Source organism: Cyprinus carpio, chromosome B4, assembly GCF_018340385.1.
Source record: "Cyprinus carpio isolate SPL01 chromosome B4, ASM1834038v1, whole genome shotgun sequence".
Lineage (NCBI taxonomy): Eukaryota > Metazoa > Chordata > Actinopteri > Cypriniformes > Cyprinidae > Cyprinus > Cyprinus carpio.
The window spans coordinates 5,988,900-6,013,828 of NC_056600.1; the positions used below are offsets into that span (position 1 = coordinate 5,988,900).

Sequence of the window (24,929 nt, forward strand, 5' to 3'; positions counted from 1 at the left end):
TGAAATGTTAATGCAGTTTTACATAAAATGCCATTGAAATAGAGCTAAACTCTACTCATATATGACAATCACAGCTAGAAGTAGGAAAGACACAAGGCAGCAAAAGAACATCAGAGCTCCACAAAAAAAAAAAAAAAAAAAAAAAAAAAAAACAGCTTACTCTATTAACAAACATGAATACAGTCCATTACAGTAACACTACAATAATATGATAATACACTTGATCATATGAAAATACGTGGTTGAGATTTTATGACTGTGTTGTGGCTTTCAGCTCATGTCTACTAGCTTTAAGGCTATTTATATACTTGTGAAATTATGCTTTTAACAAACGCATGTAAAATGTACACATTCACAGATCATACATTTTATAACTCATACTGCACTACACAAATTTTGTCCAATCAAATACTTTCTAGAGCAAGTCCCTCCTCCAAACACTTTCTGCAAACAGCTAGTAGCACAAGCACTGTGTAGTTTCTTAATTAGAAATGTCAGAACAGGTTTACCTTTCCAGCAGATCTGAGTGTGAAGAAGTGTCTGGAGGAGCAGCAGGTGAGAGATGCGCAGACACACCGCGAGCACAACAAACACAACAGAGACTGTCCTTCTGCCGCAGAGAGGAGACCTAGTTTTTGTCGGATTTGTTTGCCTAGAGGTGTCGGTTTTGTTTGCTGACAGGCTGTAATTGAGAGATATTAAGAGTCTGTCACTAAGCTGTCATCTGCAGAATCTGTACTCTCATAGCATTAAACGATATGTGGTCAAGCATCATTGTTGTCAAGCATCGAATGGTGGCTAAAAGTGACGCTCGCTTACGCCGCCTAGTGGAGCAGAGGGAGAACTGAAAACTGATGAAGTGGATTAGCTGCAATATTTGTAAAATACACACTTAGGTTGACTTTTTTATTAGGTTACAAATACGTTTTATTCAGTATTTTGCTCTATGTACAAGAATAGCCCCATACAGTTTTGTCATTTGTTTGGTTGTCTTTTATAGGCATTCAGGCTATGATATGAATTGTGTTTGTATTTGGTGTACTGGGAACTGGACTGATCGATTAATTGTGTTAATATTTCTGTAAACTGTAAAAGCTGTGCAGCGTCACAAAAACATTCTTTATAGCCTAATGCACAGAGAGAAAAATAATATACAATTCATTGATGTGATTGATATTGATTGATAACTGGTAACTCGTTGATTACTCTGTTCAGAAACAGACAAACAAAATCTGGCTTTAGATTTTTTTATAATTTAGATAGTTTGGATTGTGAAATGTTATTTTAGACCTAACTTTTTAGAGGATAATTTGCATTACTTATGAAGGCTATGCATTACCTACTAGATGCAACTATGCATCTAAGGGACATAGTTAGACACCTTAAATGGACATATTTGTTAATTATGCAGTATGATTGGAAGGACATAGGAGCATCCAGATTTGATATAAATGCTGAATCAAGGTATCTGTCTTGGTCACACTCTGCAGCCGATTTGTATTACTGCTGACCTTTCCTTGCAAAAAAATAAAAAATAAAAGATGTTAATTCTATAGTTGCTGTGGTAATATAACAACTATAACCGTACTATAATAAAGTACTTGAATTAGTTTGTTGTGTTTATTCTATAGTTGCTGTGGTAATATAACAACTATACTAATATAAACACATTATTTTACCCAATACTGTACTACGTTTTCTACAACTATAGGGTATAATATACTAAAATACACTACAGCTTACTGTAGTAAAAACTGAAGTATATTACAGTATTTATTACAGTTCACTATAGTTAATACTACAGTATGCTGTAGTATTCATTAACAAAGTGTTGTATATACTATAATATATACAGTATAATACACAAACACTATAGTATTGACTATAAATTACAATAGTATTTTTTCATGTGGGTTTATTGAAATAGAAACTTGCCGCAACGTTATTTATTGTATAGTTTAATTAAGTAATTCATTGACTGTATCTTGTATCATAATATTTTTGTGGTTCTGTTCTAGAATGATTTGCATCCTCCTGTGGTGATTTTTGTGTATCACATCGCTGCAAATCGAGTTTAATGAATTTAAACTGTTGCGCCCTCCTGTGGGGATTCAAATGAATTACGCCGCTGCAAATCGAATCTACTGTAATGAACTTAAACAGCTTACATCCTCCTGTGGTGATTTTTTTGAATTTCACCACTGCAATAAATTAACTTAAACAGGTTATGCCCTTTGTGGTAATTTTGGTGAATTACACCACTGCATATCAAACCATTACTAACCTTTGTCACTTATCAAATTACATATTTCAAATGCATTTTTGATAATTGTAATTATCATTACTGACAGAAGTCATGCCAGAGCGCACATTTTCAGCTAATCAACAATGAAATTATCACCTGACAGAGTGGCATAAGACTTAAGACAAAATTTAGTAGACAAACAGAACATTTACTCACATTTGCTGCTTGACAGGTGTTCCTTTTCATCCCCCAAATTAAGGACACAAAACGCCCACAACTGACATTTCTTCATCTTCTTCATCTAGGTGCTACATCTGTGGTCATAAATCTGATTGGTGACAAGTCTTGCAAGAATGTCTGTTTCAGACCAATGAAGCCCAGTGATGGTGGCAAAATCTTACACTCAGATTTGTTGATTAAGTTTGCATTTTCATGTTATTTGGCATAAGATTTAGTTGACAGACAGGTAGAAGGCAATGACAGCATATGAGCAAAAAGATTGAAGATTATTATATATACAGCATTACTGAACAATAACATACTCCTTGCACAGTTTTAATAACACTTATTCAAATCTTTATCTGTAAACATTCTTCAGGACATGTATTATCTATTATTTACACTAATATGTTTGGTTCTGCAGTATAAAGTAATTGTGTATGTCTCTACCCTACAGAATAAAGGATGTGTCTGAGCACCCAGTCAACAGAAGCAGAGCTATGGGATGGTGGACATCTGCTCATGGACAGGTAATGCTTAATGTGTGTTGTTTACGTGTTAATGTATAGGTTACCATCATTTTCTTTTTGAGGGGTCACTCCTTTAAAACGCAAATGATGGTAACATAAGTAGGTGGGGAAGGGACGGGGAATGGAAAAATTTATACAGCTAATTTTTTTTCAGGCTGAAAAGCATAACCACTGCTGGACATTGCTCTGGGACTCGGGGGGGACCCGAACCATCCTCACCCCTTCTTTCACACACCATTCACTCATATCACAGAGATCCAGCTGGGATTGAACCAGCAACCTCTGAACCATGAGGCAGTGCTCCTACCAGTGAGCCACAGATCTCTTGTTGGGACATGTGAAGGAACTTATATTTCACTATTAACATTTAATTTTACAATAAACCAGTTAAAGTTTTCAATTGTGTCAGTGTCATTTGAAATGCAGAGGTGGAACTTGAACCCATGCTTTAGTCGTAGCCTTGAACGCAACACCCATTGTTTAGCCACTAGTGCCACTGTGGCTTTCACGCTGTTTGCTGGCATTTGGGGCACTTTGTTTTGAATGGTATTTTGCTGAGATCTGTTTTAAACGAAAAGAAAGAAATTCAAATGTGGGACTCATACAACACATTTATATCAGTGAGATCTAGTTGGGATTGAACCACACAATCTCAGCCCATCTTCTTCCTGTGAGCCACAGATCTCATGACTGGCCCTGTGCAGGAACTTAAATTTTACCATCAAGCTGTATGTGACCTGTGATTTTACAACAAATATAATTATCATCAGTGGGATTTGAACCCATGTCTTCATCACAGCATTGTACTTGAAAACATGCATGTGTCCACCAGCCCATCACAGCTTTCACGTACAGTCTTGGTGTTTCAGTGAATCTTTGGAATAGAATGAGAATGATTTAACATAAGCAATAGTGGGATTTGAACTCAACACAGCATGATTTAAACACAACACTATCACTTGAGCAGACTGATGTTTTTAATGGGTTTTTATCGAGAACTTGGTTGTAAGTGATAAAAAATAATTATTATTTGTGGGATTTGAACCAAGACTTCCATTTAGGAAATAGAAACCATTATCCACCGAGCTAGTGACACAAGTGTTGTTGGGTGAATTACACCGCTACATGTCGAGTGTGATGAATTTAAATGGGTTGCGCCCTCCTGTGGTGATTTTTGTGAATCACACTAATACAATTTGAGTCTTAATTAACTTAAATGGGTTGCTACCTCCAGTGGTGATTTTTGTGAATTACACAGGTGCGGATCGAGTGCAGATCGGTCTTTGTAGCGTTGTGTGAAGTCGAACACACCACTTGTAACACTTACTGCTGTGCATTACAGCAAAATACATTTTTATTTTAATGTAAGTGAAGTTTTGTTTGGCAGTCCAAACAATACATCAAACAAGCTGAACCAGAAAGTCTGATTTTTAAGTCTAATGACCTTAAATGGGTTGCGCCCTCCTGTGGTGATTTTTGTGAATTACACTTTTGGAAATCCAATCTAATGAACTTAAATGGGCTGATTTTTGTGAATTACACTTCTGCAAATCCAGTCTAATGAACTTAAATGGGCTGCGCCCTCCTGTGGTGATTTTTGTGAATTACACTTTTGGAAATCAATCTAATGCAACTTAAATGGGCTGATTTTTGTGAATTACACTGAAATCCAAATGAACTTAAATGGGCTGCACCCTCCTGTGGTGATTTTTGTGAATTACACTTCTGCAAATCCAGTCTAATGAACTTAAATTGGTTGCGCCCTCCTGTGGTGATTTTTGTGAATTACACTTCTGCAAATCCAGTCTAATGAACTTAAATGGGCTGATTTTTGTGAATTACACTTCTGCAAATCCAGTCTAATGAACTTAAATGGGTTGCGCCCTCCTGTGGTGATTTTTGTGAATTACACTTCTGCAAATCCAGTCTAATGAACTTAAATGGGCTGCGCCCTCCTGTGGTGATTTTTGTGAATTACACTTTTTGAAATACACTAATAAAAATAAATTCGAAGATTTTTGTGAATTACACTTCCGCAAATCCAGTGTAATGAACTTAAATGGGCTGCACCCTCCTGTGGTGATTTTTGTGAATTACACTTCTACAAATCCAGTCTAATGAACTTAAATTGGTGATTGTAAGTGAGCAAACAATATTTTTTAAAAAAGAAGATTTTTGTGAATACACTGCACCAGTGTAATGAACTTAAATGGGCTGCACCCTCCTAAATGATTTTGTGAATTATTCTACAAATAGTCATTTGGGTAGCGCCCTCCTGTGGTGATTTTTGTGAATACACTTCTGCAAATCCAGTTAATGAGTATATGGTGATTGGTGATTTACAATTAACTATGACTGTTCAAGCTGTGATTGGCTGTAGCAGACAATATTTAATTTACTAACAAATTCAAAATATGTGTTACCCTTGTTGAGAATAGTGTTCCATTACATTCTTCATATATGTTACATTTTAAACAAAGTCTAAATTTGTGTTACCCTTGTTGAGAATAGTGTTCCATTACATTCTTCATTATTAGATTCATTATGATTACGTTTTGTTTTGGTTATAAAATGCATGTGTGGTTTTATATGGTTATGTATTTTTGCAATATCAATGATTGATAGAAAATAAATGAAGGGGGTCTTTCTTTTTCACATTGAACAGTGATAATCCAAAACAAGTTGAGTCAGGATGTAAAATAGAAATTACAAGAAGAAATTATAAGGTGAAAAACTAAGTTATTCCATTTAAATGTAAATATTTAAATAACCTAAAGGAATTTTAGGCAATTAATGTTATTCAACTTTAAGATAACAATGCCAAGAAGTTAAAAATTGCTGCATTTCAACTTGAAGTCTAAAAACACACCATCATCACAAACTCTGTAGCTTAGTGGATTGTTTTTGTTTTGAAGGGAAAATACACTTTTTTTGTTCTGTCTTACACAGCAGAGGAGGGGTTTGAACCTGCAACCCTGCATCAGGAGAAAAGAGTACACTATGAGCTCTGACCACTTAGCCACACCACCTCACGCATGTACAAGTATTCACTTACTATAACAAATAAACACATTTACACACATTCAAAAAAAAAAGGAGAAAGAAAAAAAGAAAGAAAACATTTTGTCTAGACCAACTAAATAAACATTACCAAATTTAAAGAAACAATTTAGAAGTACTATATTAAAATCATGCTTTTTAGAGGATGTTAAGAAATAAATACATTTAAACATTAAAAAGTATGTGAATAATAATAAAATAATATCTATATGGAATTACAATATTAAATTTGATTAATGCTGGTTATGTCTTGCATGATGGTTAGCATTACAAGCTAAATATGAAACACTGCTGCCCTACAAACCACAAACACATGGGTGAGTGTGCTCATATATAAGCATTACCTGTCTTTCCATGATCAGATTTTCAGTTTAAAGAGACAAATAAAAATCTTTATGCATACTGTACTTATTTACAATAGGAATTTTGTCTTCATTCAATCACACATCTCAAAATGATCTTTTCTAAAGGCTTTTGGTCGAAGAGAAAACATGTAGTAGAGCAAACGGTTCATCATCACCTTACAGTAAATGTGTCTTTATGAAGCATCTGTGTCATACTTTCAGAAGGGAACTTGGAAAATGAGTGTCAGGGAATATGAAGATTAAAAGTGTTTATCATTTTTGAGGCAGTAAAGAATATTTTTTTTTCATTAAGTTTCTCCATTTGATAGGCAGAGACTGTTTATGATGTCTGGTCCAGTTACCTTCTATGTGTTAAACTGTGTGTTTAGCTTCTAACTGTGGTCCTCTACCCTAAACTACAGTGCAGTCTTTCTGCATTGAATCATTCACTTAAGACCACTGTAAATTTTACAGTGTAGACAAGTGAACGTCATAAGATCACTCACCTGCTGCACTTCTAACGCTGATGGTTCGTATTTCTGACGTGTCACTAAAGAGCAGGAAAAGGCTGCAGAAAAGAAAACAGAAAAATGAATTATGATTAAAACATCAGTCACAGGAAATAGTCAATAAATCATTCTTTTAAATAATATAACATAAATAATTAGAACTAACTGTAAAAATGAATGAAAATGTGTATTTTTCATGATGACAGAACTAGTGCTGTTGCTTGGTCATTCTGTAAAGAAAGTAATCTATTCAACAAGGTAGACATAATAATACTTAAAGACTTCTCTATTCTAATGTTATTTTTTTCCTCAGGTAGTCTGCATACTGTCAGCAGCTCTTTAGTTCATGCTAAAGCCTGTGCTCATGAATATTAATCAAGTTGCCTAGGTTCCCCAAAATGATTCGCTGAAATCAAAACAGATGGTGAAAGATGAGTATCAGCCAATGGGATTACAGTTTACCTCCCTCTAAATGATCAACATGATCAAAACTTTGCTGAAAAATCTGCTGTACATGGTCTACTACATGCCTTCTGTCATCTGCTTGATAGCTCACATCTTTTTAGCAAGTAAAAGGCCTTTTAGGATAATTCTCTAAACATGTTTGTGCATCTCCCAATCATTATATTGCATTGGACTATATATTTTGCCCCCACAATAAAAACTAAAGAGCAGAAAACTAAGCATCTCAATTCCCTCTTAATAAGACATATTACTGGGAGATATTGAATGACACCTCTTATATGTATATGCTTTTTATGTAAGCAGCCTGCAATACTGATCTCAGTGATTTACATTACAATTATCTTACTTTTTGGCCATATAAATATCATATAAATGACACAAAAATGTCTAAAGGGTCAACAATATATATGTGTGTGTATATTAGGGCTGTCAAATGATTAATCACGATTAATCACATCCAAAATAAAAGTTTTGTTTACATAATATATGTATGTGTACAGGGTATATTTATTATGTATATATAAATACACACACATAAATTATATATTTAGAAAAGATTTACATGTATATACATTTATATATTTATATTCTTATATTTTATATTATATATAAATATATTTAATATATAAACATAACATATTCTTCTTAAATATATACATGCAGCAGTATACACACATATATTATGTAAACAAAACTTTTATTTTGGATGCAATTAATCGTGATAATCATTTGACAGCCCTAGTGTATATATATATATATATATAATATATATATATATATATATATATATATATATATATATATATTGCACAAACACTCAAAGCAGTCTCTCAATTACAGAAAGTAGACATACCTTCATATAAGATGTTATTGTTACTGAATACTAAGAAATGTAAGGTCTAAAAAGTTAATGTTACAATAAAAATGTTTTTATGCAGAAAGGTGAGGTTGTGTCGGTTGTTTGCTGACGGGCTGTAATATGTGCTGTTGAGTGAAATTAAGAGTCTGTCACAGAACTGTCATCTACAGAATCTCTACTTTCACAGAATTAAAAAAGTATTAATGCAGTTGATGTCAAGAATGCAAAGGTGTCAGGCTGAAAGTGAAGCCTTGTTATGCCCCCTAGTGGAATGGATGGAAAACTGTTGCTTATTTTAATGTATTTTATTTTAATTTAATATTTTACCAGACGAGATGCTTCAAGTTGGGTAACTGACTTACTTTTCCAAAACGCCTTTGCATTAGTCAAGCAAAATACGTAAAAAAATTATGTTTACGCATTTAAAATCACATACAGTTGAACTGCTTAAAAAGATAGCTCACCAAAAAATGAAAATTTGATGTTTATCTGCTTACCCCCAGGGCATCCAAGATGTAGGTGACTTTGAACACAAACAAAGATTTTTAAATCAAACCGTTGCAGTCTGTCAGTCATATAATGTAAGTGAATGGGAATCACGGCTTTGAGAGTCAAAAAAACATACACAAACAAAACCACATTAAACCCTGCGGCTTGTGATGAAACATTGATGTATAAAGACACAAAACGATTGGAAACTGACCAAACAATGTCCGAACTGTCCTGAGCATGTTCTCAACAGCAGGCGTGTGATGAGTCTTCTTCTTCTTCTTGCTTTACTTCAGATCATAAGAAAGACTTATAAGTGAATTACCGCCACCTATCTCTCAAATGAACCATTGACACTCTATCTACAATCTCAATAAGGAGTGTCAATGGTAAGAGATAGGGGGCGGTTATGCACTTATAATTCTGTGATCTGCCGTAAAGCAAGAAGAAGAAGAAGATGCATCACGCGCCGGCTGTTGAGAACACGCTCAGGACAGTTCGGACATTGCGATGGATCAGAGGTAAAAAACCATATAAATACTGTTCAGTTTTTTTACACAGACCAATCATTTCGTGTCTTTACACATCAATGTATCGTCATGCGCCACAGGGTTTATTGTGGTTTTGTTTGTGTATGTTTTTTTGACTCTCAAAGCCATGATTCCCATCCACTTCCATCATATGACTCACAGACTGCAACGGTTTGAGTTAAAAATCTTTGTGTTCTACTGAAAAAACTAAGTCACCTACATCTTGGATGCCCTGGGGGTAAGAAGATAAACATCAAAATTTCATTTTTGGGTGAAGTATACCTTTAAAGATATTTGTCCCGTTGACGAGCCATAGAGTCGAGACGTGTCCAATTGTACGATCCAGTTTTCTGCAAAGACCTGTACTATAAACTAAAAACTAATCTAGTCGTCATAGCTTTAAGTGAAGTCATGGATGTACGGCTGGGACATTACACCACTTTATGAAACTTAATATGAACATTTTAAATGCACTTTTGTCAGCCGTTTGCACATTTATTAATTGCTCAATATTCTCAATTAAGGTGCAATAGGATAAAGTACTTTAACACAGAGGTTATAAAATCAGCTAGAAGTTATATAATTAAACTTTTTCAAAGTGAATCAAACACATTGGCTGCATCCCAAAAGATGTAGGCCTATTACTATGTACTGTGCACACTGCACTACTATATAGTATACTTATATACTATATAGTTTGTGATGTATTTAATTCATATTGGATGAGCAGTGCATGCCATCTTGGACTTTATTCGAAAGAAAGTCACATGAGAATGAGAAAATGCAAGTTTTCATGTGTGGGTGAACTAGAAATTTTTCTGCCCAGAATTGTGCGACCTATGCATATGCATATGTTTATGTGCTGTTCACCATGATACATTTTGTGCTGGATAAAAGAGCAGAAACCTCTTGTACAGGTGAGTTTATTACAGACCATTACTGTGGACATGTCATATAAAGGCATATAGTGGATCCTTTATACTCAATATATGCTAATTTTTTAACACTGAACTACATGATACTAAAAATGCGTGTTTTTGTTCTAAGCCCTGAGACTGAGACATTAAAAAAATGCAAGCTTTGGCCAATGAAGAGAAAACCGTTCTGCACAATAACCGCTCTGTTCGATATGTGATATGCAGTTTTGAATCTGAGTACTAGGTTGAAGCATAGAAACAAAGCTTGTGTATAAGAAGATCAGAAAGCAGTATTTTAGCCATCGATTTTCAGATCTTTGGCCACCATCATGGCTGTGACGGGGTGCAGCGCTGCACGGTGCTCCTTAAAAGTCTTCACTGCCTCGTCGCTGTACTTGGAGAAGTTGTAAACTTCCCTAAAGGAGAAAGAGAAAAGGAGGTCAGCAAGTGCACTTTGAAATGGACTTGATGAGCTCTGGACACCTGAAAACAGAAGTGCGCACGGTTGCTCGCTGTTGCAAGGAAATTACAAAAATATGTATGACTATGGACTTCTCAAAACAATTGAATGAATTTACCTGAAGAGTGGGCGAGTGAATTTCATTCGGCCCTGTTCAGTAGCCATTTTCAGCGCCAGGGGAACGGCTTCTTCCCAATGTGCCCTCACACAGATGCGCAACCACCTGCATGAACAATCAATTTGACATCATCAATTACTGAAATATGTAATAATCAGTTAATTAAAAAAACAACAACAGGGTGTTTACCTGAAGCGGACCTCTGTGTTTTTAACACTGTTCAGCTGGTAGACCTCCTGCATCTTCTTCACATGGGACAGAGGAAGGGGCTCCTGGAAATATGCAGAGGAAACAGACACATTTCACAGACTACTTCTGCTTTCAAATCCTGTCTTTTAATTACAGCATCACTTACATAGCTCTACAACAACATACTGAGGCATTACAGACTAAATTAGATTTCTACATTAAATAAAAATAAATAAAATTTAATTAATATTTAAATAGGTATCTACATAATTAAAAAAAAACTATATTAAATATTGAAATAAAATTAATGAAATCTATATTTTTTAAATCACATTTATACAAAAATGTAAACATTTCATGCTTAAGTGACACTCAAAATTAAAATTATAATTAAAAAAAAAAAAATATAAAAAAAAAAACTCAAAAATTAAATTAATTATAAAATAAATATTTAATATTTAAATAAAATATAAATTAAATTATCACATTTATATAAAATTCAAACAGTTCTTATGCAAAACTGCAATTTAGGTTTTTTACATTGAAAAAATAAATATGAAAAATATTTAAATTGTAATTAAATAATGAAAAAAAATATTTAAATATAACAAAATAGTATGCAGTCTGTACATTAACTTTACATATATATATATATATATATATATATATATATATATATATATATATATATATATATATATATATATATATATATATATATATATATATATATATATATATATATATACATATAAAATTATATATATACTTTCTTTCTTCGTCTTCTTCACATTAAAAAACTTTTAACAGTTCTTGCTTGTGACTCAGCAAGTGCTAAGGTCATTGCTAGGATGTGACAAAAACAGATATTGTATTGATATTGTGGTCTCTAGACATGACTTGGGTCTCTCCTTCAATTTAAGGATTTCAGCTTATTTATTACCTCTTGGAGCAACAAAGCCACGAACTCAATGAGCTGAGGAGAGTTGAGTTTTTTCACGTCTGCCTCAGTGAAACTTGCAAGGTCTTCTTCTTTTGCCTTAACAGAGAAAGAGGAGGCTTAGCCTTAAACTCAATGTTATTTAGAGAAGTTTTAAAACTGTGAAAGGATTTGGTGTGGTTTAACAGGAGAAAGGCTCACTTTCACCCATCTCTGGCACAGAGCAGTGCAGGCATCTGCCATAGTGGTATCATACCTGTGCACAAAGAGGACAAGTTAAAATCAAATCACACATGCACACACACACACACACACACACACACACATACACACACACACACTCCAAACGTGTGCTCCAGTGCTCACTGTGGTTTGACGGGGGGCATTCCTGGAGTGTGCATCCATCCATTCCAGTCCACTTTATTCAAGATGTCCACCTGACAAAGAAACAAACAGAGACATTTAAACAGGAAATAGAATTTTCTTTAGAATTCTCACAGGATATTTGGTTGATCCCATCATGAATGTTTCCAAATTACTATTATTATTATTTTTTTTTTATGACAAAATCCTGAAATGATTATACAACAATATGTATTCCTATATTACTGGGCTTTATTTGGCATCTGGTATACAAGAATTATGCATTTATATGTTCAAGTACAGAGTGAATTATTTCTCACCTTGTCTTTGAAGTAAGTGAACAGATAGTTCTTCCATTCCTCTGTGGTTACACTGCCATAGGCAAACAGCTGAATGTAAGACTTCACGAAACCCATAAAGACCTCTATAATTAAAGGCAGAGAAAGACTATTTTCCTTTTATTGGTTTAAATATTTTTAAAATCTTTAAAAATTTAATTATTTATACAATATATTAAATAAAAAAATATTTCAAAGATATATATATAATCATTTAAAATAAATAGACATATAAAAAAAAACAATAAATACTGTAACAATTATAATTAACTTTTGGCTTGCTTTAAGTAGTTTAAGATATTTTTATGTATTTAATTATGTTTTATTGGTTGGTTATTTATTTAAATATTATATATTATTAATATACATTTTATTGTTGTTAATATTGTACAGTATATACATTTTGTCATCATGGGAAAAGTACTATGAAAGTCAATGGATACCAACCACTATTTGGTAACCCACATTCTACAAAATATATTCTTTTATGCTACACAGATGAAAGAAACCAGTTTAGAGGTTTGGAAACTTATGAGGGTGAGTAAAAAAAAATTACTATTGACCTACTTTAAGCAGTATTGGCACTTTAAACTGGAAGAGGAGAAATCATTTTGTGTGTGTACCTGGACCTCCCATCAGTTCCTCCAGATGATAAAGCAGAGCGAATCCTTTCTCGTAGGGCACAAAGGAGAAGGCTTCATCCGTGTCTACCTCGTGCAGATTCGTGACCAGGTTTGTGAGCACATTATTCGGCCCAAACTCTTTGACCTACAAAACGATACAGCATTCACTACCATTAAAATTAAACAGAAAAACAAAACATAAAAACAAAAAAAACAAACAAAAATAAAAGAAGTTAACTTTAATTACATAACATAACATGATAATAAAATAATGTCCTGTATTTTCCTGTGAGGATCAGATAACAGTTAAATGTGAAATGTATGTGTGTCTTACAGACTCTTGAAGTTCTTTCCACCCTCCGATGCCTTCAAACTGCCTGAGCTGTTCACTCTCCATACACCTGGCAATCATTCTCTCAATGTACACCGTATGACCCTCATTCAACCTGCAGAGAAATACTTCATTTGTTACAGGGGTCATATCATAGAAAACAGGATCTTTCTAACCATTTAAATAAAAAACAATTCTATGTACTACACAACATTGATCGATCATCTTACAACCAAAAAACGCCTCTTTTGCATATTCTGATCGGCATATTCAGTGTGTCGGACTGACCAGAAATGCTCCCAGGTCCTATTAGTCACCAGGTTTCCCGTCCAGCTGTGGGAGATCTCATGAGCAATGACCTGCGGCAAAACCAAAAACACAGAGGGCATTCACATTAGCAGAAGATATATGATTTAGAACAAATTCACAGTCATTAACCTAAAAATGTTTTGATGCACAGATGACTTACACCAGCGAGGGATCTGTCTCCAGCCTGAAAAACACAACGAAAGAGTAAGACCATCAACAAACACAAGTTTCATAACTTTCATTTAGTTTTAAATATTTTATTTATCTTTATTTTTACACTGATGTGGTTCTGGTATTTGTCACTTTTTGTCAAATGAATTTGACCTCTCCAGTTGAACAAGAGCAATATGTAGTGATTAAATATGTTATAGAAGAAATCCTTTACTCAGAAATATAAATTTACTATAGTAAAACACATTGCTTAGCATTAAAATATATAATACATAAAAATCTATGGCATAATATAAGTATCTTGCTTTGGCTCCATTTTTCACAAAGAAATACAGTAAAAACTATTGTGAAATATTATTAAAATCTAAAACAACTGGTTTATATTGTAATGTTTTTTAAATTGTAATTTATTCCAGTGATACAAAGTTGAATTTTTTATTAGCCATTACTCCAGTCTTCAGTGTCACATGATCCTTCAAGAATTTATTTTTTAATTTCCTGCTCAACAAACATTTCTTATTATTATCAATGATGAAAACAGTAGTGCTGCTTAATATTTTTGTGTAAACCATGATACATTTGTTTCAGGACAACAAATAGAAAGTTCAGATGAACATCATTTATTTTATTATTTTAAGCCTTACTGTTGCTTTTAATCAATTTAATGCATCCTAGTGTATATGTACTGTATATAATGTTGTAACATTTATTTATATGTTCTATACTGTAAGTTAACAGGACCTGTTCAGAACCTTCATAGACCGCGATTGAACACTTGTTAATTTCAGTCTCTAAATATGGCTTTGCATGTCTGTGTGAACGCATTTACTAGTTGCACAAGTGTGCATATATCTATGAAGCTAAATTATACGGACCAGTACAGTGGGAGTGACAAATGTGAGGCAGGGGTTCTCCATGCCCCCACAAGGAAAAGATGGAGGCAGCACCAGGAGATCATATTGGCCCCACACATACGGCCCTGCCAGACTCTCAGCCGTCTTCAACATGGTCTCAGTCTGATGAACAGAAAGAAGAAAACAGTGTTATCTGTTGGTCATATTAAATTGCAAATGCAAGCAATGTGAAAAAAAAGTGACCAATGTGTGGTTATTGGTGTAAGATATGTTTATCACAATCTGTCCACATGTCTTAACATTCAAAAGTGCTGAAAACAGACTCTAGTGCATCAGAAAAGAATCCTCTCACCTCTGAAAACTCAAACGCTGCCTCATCCACATACTCCTTCTCAGACCAAACTCTGGATCGGGGGCCGATTTCCCTGTAAACCACAAACAAAGATCAATTACACCTCATCTAGGAGGCGTGCACATAGATCTTAAATGTTTGGAATTATTAAGATTCCTCTCTTATGCTCACCTAGGCCGCATTTATTTAATTAAAAGTGCAGTGAAAATAATAACATTGTGGAATATTGTTTCGATTTAAAATTACTTTTTCTATTTTCATATATTTTAAAATGCAATTTATTCCTGTGATCTCAAGGCTAAATTTTCAGTGTCACACGATCCTTCAGAAATAAATCCAATGTATCTATTTCATGCTCAATTAACATTTATTATTATTATCAATGTTGAAAACAGTTGTGCTGCTTAATATTTTTGTTTTATGTATATATATATATATATATATATATATATATATATATATATATATATATATAGATAGATAGATAGATAGATAGATACACTACCATTCTACTCAGTTTTGAGTAAGATTTTTTTTTAAGAATTCAATACTTTAAGCAAGGATGCATTCAAATGATCAAAAGGGACTTTCTATCTTTTAAACATTCTATCCAAAGTTTTCACAAAAAATCATTTTTAAACTGATGAACTAGATGCATCAACTGTTTTCAACACTGTTTACAACTGTTCATGCTGGTGGCTAAAGACACATCTCTTCCATCTACACTTGAACCTCTAACACAAGAAATATCTATTGTATTTCGAATCGATCTACTTATTTTTTTTTTATTTATTAAAAAAAATGTATATTGTACACTTATATATTGTTGCTTTTTTGTGGATTTGCTTCTATTGTCCTCATTTGTAAGTCACTTTTGATAAAAGCATCTGCCAAATGATCAAATGTAAATATTTCAAAAAAAGTGTTACAAAAATCTTAATTGTTCCAAACTTTTGATCACCAGTGTACATGACCATTTTCAACTGTTTTATGGCCCTTTTGAATTCAATTAAAAGCTATGTTTGCTACTGTACCTTTCTATATATAAATGACTTCTTATGATTGGCCAACTAATGTGAATGTGAAATACATCAGCCACAAGTAGCAACAGCCACAACTGAATGCTGAGTGATGAATATGTAAATATGGTTGGTCATATGAAAATATGGGCGTGGTTCTGAAATCAAAACTATGACAAAACAGAAGGAAGACAAGAAAAAGAACAGCAGAAGAAGGATCACCTGCTTTCCAAAGCGCCAACAACAATAGCAATGAGGTAAGAGGGCATTGGGACCTGCAAGAAAGAAAAACATATGAAGACAGCATTTGGAAAAAACAACTATTCGTAAAACAATTATGGATCTGACTGGCTGCCTGAAGCGATAGATGACTCGGTTGCTGTCGCTCGGATCTGGTTCCTGACCATCACGCAACGCACTCATCAATGCCACCAGCTCTCTGGGGACAGACACCTGAGACACAGAAAAATGTTCCCAGTGTTACCAGCAAAAAAAACTCTGGATTTGAATGAATTTCCTTTCAGTTTAGATTGTTTATCTTGGCATGCACTTCAGTGCTGCTTCGTTGAGTATATAATTAGTACTTCGAGCTATTCATGCAAGTTACCTGGGCATAGTAAGTGTGCTTCACTGATGGAGTGTCCTGACAAGGCACCATGGTCCTACAGTGAATGGCCTGTTGTAGGTAGAGACAGTCAGAGTAGATGAAAAAAATAAGAAAAAATGGAAAAAGAAAAAACGTACAATATTTTTAAATGTAATGTAGTACGCTCAATAATTGAAAACCACTACTATAAAAACCCTGACTGATGTGATGTTCTTTCTAACAAGTAAAAGGTTAGAAACATTTGTTTGATCACATTGCAAATGCATAAAAGACGCCATATTGAAGTCAATGTAATTTTCCTGGCCTTTAGAGTTAAAACAAGCTGTTTTTGCTACTGTACCTTTAAGACTTTTATATGTAAATGACCACTTATGATTGGCCAGCCTCCTTGGACGAGACCAAAATGCACATTTGATTTAAAATGTTTATGGAATAGCACCCAAGAAAAGTGGAAAACCCCATCTGGTTTGCTCATAAATTGAAAACTGCTATTCTGAAAACCTATAGGAAAGGCTGGAAAGTTTTAGGACTAAAAACTTAATATAGCGCTCAAGCTCTAGATGGACTCTTCGTGATAAACTAGTGAAGCATAAGGAGTGTTAAAACACTGTGGTTAGTATTGCAAGACTGTACAAATATAAATATTTCAAGGAAACTGCACATGAACCACAAGTCTTCACACACACGTGCTGTGTGGTTTTGGAAAGATAAGAAATGGTGACAAGTAGGGGTGGGCGATAAACCAGTACACACGATAGACTGAATTTGAGATTCTGGATGATTGTGATGTCGTAGTGCTACACCAACACAAAAGTTTAGAATTTGCATTCACTTTTAAGCCTTGTGGTTTAAAATCAAGTGATTTGAAAAACTAAAACTACTTTCTGATGTCTTATTGCACTTGAACAATCAAATGCATACACTTTTGTATCAAAATGCCATCTTGGCAAGCGTTAACATAAACACAGCTGGTTATGTCTTAAGTGAACATAAACAGCAGGGAGAAAATCGGATTTGTGTCAGATATTGGACCTGTGCATTAAGTGTTAAAGTGACAGCAGCCTAATATATCTGCTGCTGTTGGTGTCATTTAATGTTGAGCAAAAAACCAAAGACAAATAAACACTGTCTAAATTTAAAAAGCAAAATATTGTATATTAAATTTATACAGGTAAGTTTTTGTTGCTGTCGTTGTTGTTTTTCATTTTATGTGGTATTTCTTATTTCTGGTAGACAAATAGAGTTTGAAGTTTACAGTTAGGTCCATTTCATTTGTGTTTTTATTCTATTGTATTTATTTGTCTTATTGCTTGTAATTATTAAAAATTGTAATTAAGTAATTAAATATTGTGATATAAGATTTTGGTCATATCACCCACCCGTAGTGAGGACATACCTGGCACTGGCTGAAGAGGTATGGATGTTTTTTCCCAGCAGTCTGTTTGGGGGTCAACCACTGCAGTGCTGTAGCACTAGGAGATGTCTCATATTCGATCTCCACAATCACATGTTGCCCACTGAAACACACACAGATCATTTAAATACAAGTTGGGAACAATGAGGAAAAACATGGCACTGAAATGAACAGGACTGTCAAAGTTGACTTGTGATTATTTAAAGCAATTAAAAACTAAGTCGATTACAAAGCCGCAGGTTTTGCCAGTTTCTGCTGGCAAATTGCAAATAATAAAAATAATAATAAATCTATTATATTTTATTCTGATTTCTTTCCTTATAAGAAGTATTAATTGAACCAAAGGAGGAATAATTCACCCAACAATGAAAATTTTTCACTGGAGAAAGCAATATTATGGATAGAAGAAACAACCAGAAACAACAGGTTTGAAGTTAAACACGGCATGATGACAGATTTGTTTTTTACAAACACACATCTTTTCACTTCACACGAAATTAATTTATGAACTGGAGTGGTGCGGATTACTTGTGGATTACTGTAATGTTTTTATCAGCTGTTTGGACTCTTATTCCGATGGCACCCATTCACTGCAGTGGATCCATTGGTGAGCAAGTGATGTAATGCTAAATTTCTCCGAATCAGTTCTTCTAGACAGTGAGTACATTTCCACCCAATTAATTTTTCATTTTTGGATGAACATTCCTTTAAACTGAATGCATTAAATTAAATGATTGCATTTTTGTATTAATATAATATAAATTGCATAATTCATAGAAAAAAAATTATATAATAATAATTCAATATTCTTCCTTTGAGAGACTTTGTTAAATTTAGCTCACTGGTGATCACTTTGTTCGCAAAGCATAGGATGTATTTGCATGCATGTTTCATGCATTTATCTTGGCAGTGAATCATATAACAGAAATAACTTAAATGCTTAGAAGTAGAAAAACAAACTGCTGTCTCTTAGTAATAACAAGTCTGTGTCAGTACCGGGAGAGTTCAAAAGGCAGAGTGATCTCTAGTGGGGATCCCTTAAATTTATGCTTAGTCCCCAGTGCAAACTGCACAACCTGGCCATTTGCAGAAACCTTAAAGATCTTCAAGTCCTTTGAGTCCAGAGTCTAGAAAGATAGAAAGAGAGAAGAGAACAGAGAGGTCTATGGTTTACAGATACAAACATAAAAATCGAGAGAGAGAAGATATAAATAAAACATTATATACCAAAATCTGTTAGAAAAATATATATAATAATACAAACTGTACATTTACGGTCTATAGTTTACGGTTGCAAAGTTCATGTTTAAATAGGCGTGACTTTTGATATTTAATAAAAGGCATTTTATGGTTGAGGGCACATCTTGTCAAAACAATTCCTGGAAATCCATGTTTGGTATATTTGTTTTCACTTCACACCTCTGAAATGCAAACTGCATAGCAGTTATGCAAGCTTAGATTTATCTTTATAATGTGCACCTGTACAACAAGCTCAGGTAAAAGTCTATCAAGTCTATTCAGGACGATCCTGAAATCAAAGTTCAGGTCAAGTGCAGTAACCCAGATACACAGTACGTGACTAATAAACCTAATTATTGATGAGATACATTTTTACATTATTGATAATATGACAAGCAAAGCATACGCACATGCATTTGCAAACGCTGATGGTTGAATAAATGTATCAAATTTATAAACAACAAATGCGATTACATGTCATCAGGTTACGCTGCGGAAATAAATACTGTATCAAGTTCAGGTAAATATGTAACCCAGTCCTGCTGAAACTACTGTTACTGTAAGATGAGCATATTTTACATGCATCGCTAAACATACTGTTTTAATAATTAAATAGTATTAGCTGCTAGTAGCGATCTTTTTCAATAAACAATCCATTAAATTCTAGTACTTAATACAAATGAACTAAAGCAATAATAACAATGTAAAAGCATGCAGAACACTTATGCACACATAGGTGTGTATGTGAGGTGTAGTGATTAAGTCAAGCAAACACAATGACAGCTTTGATGAACCAAATGAAAACTGTACCAGAGAATCGAATTTATCCTCCAGAACTTCCACAGTCAGGGCGACTTTTCCTTTGAGCACTTGCCTGTCAAAATCAACATGGTAAATTAGATTTAAGTGCTTGGTAGCGCACTTGGAGAGAGAGGAGAAAGAGCTGGGGTCTGACACAGGAGCCATGGTTGAGACAGAGAACACTCCGCTCGCGCTGCGAATAGATTTTAACCCTTGATACAGTATTTAACTGAGCTTGTTCCATTACGATATTTTGTAAATTTCCTACCGTTTTTTGATTAGTAATATGCATTGCTAAGAACTTGAGTTTGACAACTTCAAAGGCAATTTTCTCCCTATATTTTTATTTTTTATATATATTTATTTATTTTGCACCCTCAGATTCCAGATTTTTAAATAGCTTTAAATAACAAACCATACATCAATGGAAAGCATATTTATTCAACTTTCAGATGATGTATAAATCTCAATTTCAAAAAATTTACCCTTCATGGTTCATGGTCACCAAAAAAAAAAAAAAAACATTAAAAAAAAAAGCTTGATGTCTTCCATGTCGAACCCACATGATGGATAAATTATGGCATGCAAATCATTTTTAACCATAAAAAAATTAAAATACATACAATTTAGCTTATGTTCTTTAGAGAGAGAAAGAGAGAGAATCTAAAAAAGAAAGAAAGAAAGAAAGAAAGAAAGAAAGAAAGAAAGAAAGAAAGAAAGAAAGAAAGAATCAAATTGATCATTGAGTTTTTTACACTGTGACATTATTGTAATGCACATAGGCTACTCTCATGATTGTAATAGAACGGGTAAATTAAATCATCTAATATTTAAAGTACAACATAGGCCTATTTATGAGAAGCGAATTTATCCTCCAGAACTTCCACAGTCAGGGCGACTTTTCCTTTGAGCACGTGCCTGTCAAAATCAACATGGTAAATGAGATTTAAGTGCTTGGTAGCGCACTTGGAGAGAGAGGAGAAAGAGCTGGGGTCTGACACAGGAGCCATGGTTGAGACAGAGAACACTCAGCTCGCGCTGCGAATGGATTTTATAGACCGTATAAAAACAGGATTTTAACCCACACACAGTCACGTGACACCGGCCGGATGAACAGCATCATGGGAGCTGTAGTTTTATTTTCTTCCAAGCGACAACCATGGCGAGAACGATGAACTACTGTCCTCTAGTGGCTGAGGGTGTTCATACAACTCAAATATGACCCTGGACTACAAACCCAGTCATAAGTAGCACGGGTATATTTGTAGCAATAGCCAACAATACATTGTATGGGTCAAAATTATAGAGTTCTCTTTTATGCCAAACATCAAGTAAAGATTTTAGGATCGAAAGTGTGTGTGTGTGTGTGTGTGTGTGTGTGTGTGTGAGAGAGAGAGAGAGAGAGAGAGAGAGAGAGAGAGAAGATAAGACAGAAATAAAACAATATATACCTAAATCTGTTAAAATAGATATAATAACACAAACTTTAACTTTTACGGTCTATGGCAGGGTTCCTCAATAGGCGGACCGCGCTAATTTCAAATAATGTGGCATGAAAATTCTAACGCAGCATCAGAAAGCGACATTAATTTACGTCGTGTTTACACCGGATGCGGCGCAGCGCGGCGTGACAAATACCCGCCGTACAGAAAACTGCTGACTCGTTCTGTTTATGACATGCTGACACAAAGTTCAAATGATTTGCAAGTGCTTTGTCGCGTCTAGTGTAGATACGATGTGACAGCAAAAACATGGCAAGTGTGAAGTAAAGAAAAGTGCACACAGAAAATAGATTATTCAGATGTGAATGGACTGACTGAGTGGGTGACTGATTGTTATGGATGTTGGTTCGCAATGAGTTCACAGTTTTAACTTAAGTTTGCTTTATAGGTAAAATATCTATTGTTGCTTTCACTATGGCCATAAAGATCACGCAAAATAATATTCAAACTCACATTAGACACTTTTAACATTGAATAAAGCACATGATCATTAGTAGCCTATCACTGTCACTGTCATAAGATAAAAAAAACATTTCTAAAATAGAATTCCGTGTCGCTTATTGTCACGTGTCGGTGTCGCGGGTGGTTAGGACAAAAACTAAAAAAGTTACTTTTTATTTCGCGTCACGTCTGGTTGGGAAACAGCGTTACAGTTTGATCCCCCAAGCTCAGTATAAAATGTCAGTGCTGACGGATGAATCTGCAATTAGGGTGGAGAGAGGATCAAAAAACTAGATGAGCAAAAGATACTTTTGTGAAAGTGGAGAGAAGAGATCAATTCAATATAACACAGCGTTACAGTTTGATCCCCCAAAGAAATCTCAGTATAAAATATCAGTGCTGACAGATCTAATAATTGAATCTGCAATTAGGGAAAGTGGAGAGAAGAGATCCATTCTGGAGATGAGCAGGAACAGTTGATTTTGTATGGCAGACATAGAGATCCAGATTTTATTTGTTCATATGTTTTTAATATTCAACAGGCAAAGTTCTTCTGTATCTAAATGCAAAAATGTTCATAATGTTTGAATAAAACAGACTACTGGGGGAAAATATTTTTCTTGTAACCATCTTTTGATTATTTTAACAAAAACAACAATAATATAATAATCGTAATAAGAATGATTATATATATATATATATATATATAAATATAAATATATAGGTCAGTGGCCCTTGGCTTGGTATTGATGGCAGAATTCGGCCCTCGGCGAAAACTAATTAAGGAACCCTGGTCTGTGGTTTACGGTTGCAAACTTCATGTTTAAATAGGCGTGACTTTTGATATTTAATAGTAGGTATTTTATGGCTGATGTCACATCTTGTCAAAACAATTCCTGGAAATCCATGTTTGGTATATTTGTTTTCACTTCACACCTCTGAAATGCAAACTGCATAGCAGTTATGCAAGCTTAGATTTATCTTTATAATGTGCACCTGTACAACAAGCTCAGGTAAAAGTCTATCAATGTGATCTGGACGATCCTGAAATCAAAGTTCAGGTCAAGTGCAGTAACCCAGGTACACAGTACGTGACTAATAAACCTCATTAATGATGAGATACATCTTACATTATTGACAATATGACAAGCAAAGCATACGCACATGCATTTGCAAACACTGATGGATCTCAGATGTGACCCTGGACCACAAAACCAGTCATTAGTAGCACGGATATATTTGTAGCAATAGCCAACAGTATATTGTATGGGTCAAAATTATAGATTTTTCTTTAATGCCAAAAATCATAATGATATTAAGTATAGATATTGTTCCATGAAGATATTTTGTAAATTTCCTATATTTCCTAAATATATCAAAACTTAATTTTTTGATTAGTAATATGCATTGCTAAGAACTTGAGTTTGACAACTTCAAAGGCAATTTTCTCTCTCTCTATATATATTTTTTTATTATATATTTATTTATTTTGCACCCTCAGATTCCAGATTTTTAAATAGCTGTATCTGTGCCAAATATTGTCCTATCCTAACAAACCATACATCAATGGAAAGCATATTTATTCGACTTTCAGATGATGTATAAATCTCACTTTTAAAAAAAATTTTACCCTTCATGGTTCATGGTCACAAAAAAAAATGGCTTGATGCCTTCCATTTTGAACCCATATGATGGATAAATTATGGCACGCAAATCATTTTTAACCATAAAAAAGACTTAAAAATACATACAATTTAGCTTTAGTTCTTCAGAGAGAGATAGAGAGGAGAGAGAGAGAGAGAATAAATAAAAGAAAGAAAGAAAAAGAAAGAAAGAATCAAAACTTACAATACTGTTGATTGACAGGCCGTCAGTTCTTGTAAAGACGTTCACAGGCGATTATTGTAATGTTTTCATCCTCCACTAGATGGCGGCAAAAGAACAAACATTTTAAATACAGGGTTATTATTGAGATCATAATTGTTTTCATATGCCCCAATGTCAGTGTGTGAACATCTCAAGTGGACAGACTCAGGCCTATTCATGAATATCAGCCATTCAGTTATTACATAAAAAACAATAGTTAAATCAGAATTTAAAGAAGTGGTCAAGAGACTGGTCAATTGTGTGTGTGTTTTGAAGGATCCGGCTTCCTGTCAGTGGATATCCCTCCAGGAAATCGGAAGATGGTTCCACCCCCCTGTGGAGCCCCATACCACTCATTTACTAAGAGAGAGATTTATTTGTAGTAGCTACAGAAATATAGATATAGGCCTACGTTTTATTATTTGAGAGGCATTTTATATGCTAATATCACTTGTTTATTTGCATTGCACATGTCTACAGTCTTTTGATATACCAATAAAGCATACTTGACAAGTATTTATTTATTTATTTAATTATATATATATATATATATATAATTTATTAAATTATATATATATATATATATATATATATATATATATATATATATATATATATATATATATATATATATATATATATATATAATAACATTTTAATATTTTTAAAGCACTTTTAACAAGGCTGGCAAGGCTAGTAACCCATTTACCGTTCTGACCCTGTAATCATATTCTCAGTACAAATTAAAAGGTATTAATTTAGCTTGCGATGCCACAATATAAATTATTAAGCTAACTTTTTTTTTGTCTCACAAATTACAACCCA

The 24,929-nt window shown here is 33.9% G+C and overlaps 2 protein-coding genes and 1 long non-coding RNA gene across 7 annotated transcripts in view; 1 reads left to right on the forward strand and 2 right to left on the reverse strand.

Annotated features, from left to right (window-relative positions):
* The window catches only part of LOC109069709, a 33,057-nt gene extending 25,348 nt beyond the window's left edge, over positions 1-7,709 (reverse strand). For 2 of the 4 annotated variants that reach the window (XM_042721690.1, XM_042721688.1), the window contains exons 1-2: positions 2,462-3,168; positions 510-682 (exon numbers count right to left, since the gene is read on the reverse strand). In XM_042721690.1, the coding sequence (XP_042577624.1) occupies positions 510-682; positions 2,462-2,546 (258 nt within the window). In that variant the 5' untranslated portion in view covers positions 2,547-3,168. Of the gene's footprint in view, positions 1-509; positions 903-2,461; positions 3,169-6,904 lie in introns of those variants that run through there. The other 2 variants (XM_042721689.1, XR_006154461.1) reach the window with 2 other exon arrangements.
* On the forward strand, positions 418-3,394 carry LOC109069718. The gene is made up of 3 exons (XR_002014270.2): positions 418-555; positions 2,922-2,994; positions 3,149-3,394. It is a non-coding gene; the product is annotated as an uncharacterized LOC109069718 (long non-coding RNA).
* A 2,448-nt stretch (positions 7,710-10,157) lies between the features above and the next one.
* On the reverse strand, positions 10,158-21,330 carry lta4h (leukotriene A4 hydrolase). 2 transcript variants are annotated; one of them, XM_042721693.1, is made up of 19 exons: positions 21,152-21,330; positions 19,252-19,384; positions 18,238-18,358; positions 16,842-16,910; positions 16,583-16,687; positions 16,457-16,509; positions 15,216-15,288; positions 14,885-15,025; positions 13,999-14,022; positions 13,818-13,888; positions 13,533-13,644; positions 13,199-13,343; positions 12,558-12,661; positions 12,241-12,311; positions 12,076-12,130; positions 11,878-11,973; positions 10,935-11,017; positions 10,746-10,850; positions 10,158-10,583 (listed from the first exon to the last, which is right to left on the reverse strand). In XM_042721693.1, exons 1-19 carry the CDS (start codon positions 21,303-21,305, stop codon positions 10,463-10,465), a joined length of 1,836 nt encoding a protein of 611 aa, XP_042577627.1. In that variant the 5' UTR covers positions 21,306-21,330; the 3' UTR covers positions 10,158-10,462. The 2 variants fall into 2 exon arrangements, with proteins under 2 accessions (XP_042577627.1, XP_042577626.1); XM_042721692.1 differs by lacking the exon at positions 21,152-21,330 and adding an exon at positions 20,305-20,504 and having other exon boundaries at positions 19,252-19,382.
* Between the last annotated feature and the right edge of the window lie 3,599 nt (positions 21,331-24,929).

Bases quoted from the DNA above. Each gene is read 5' to 3' on its own strand.
- lta4h (XM_042721693.1), bottom strand. From the start codon at position 21,305: ATGGCTCCTGTGTCAGACCCCAGCTCTTTCTCCTCTCTCTCCAAGTGC. The intron at 13,344-13,532 runs GTAAGACACACA...ATCGTTTTGTAG, and splicing joins GGAAAGAACTTCAAGAGTCT to GTCAAAGAGTTTGGGCCGAA. The intron at 12,131-12,240 runs GTGAGCACTGGA...CTTTGTGCACAG, and splicing joins ATGCCCCCCGTCAAACCACA to GTATGATACCACTATGGCAG.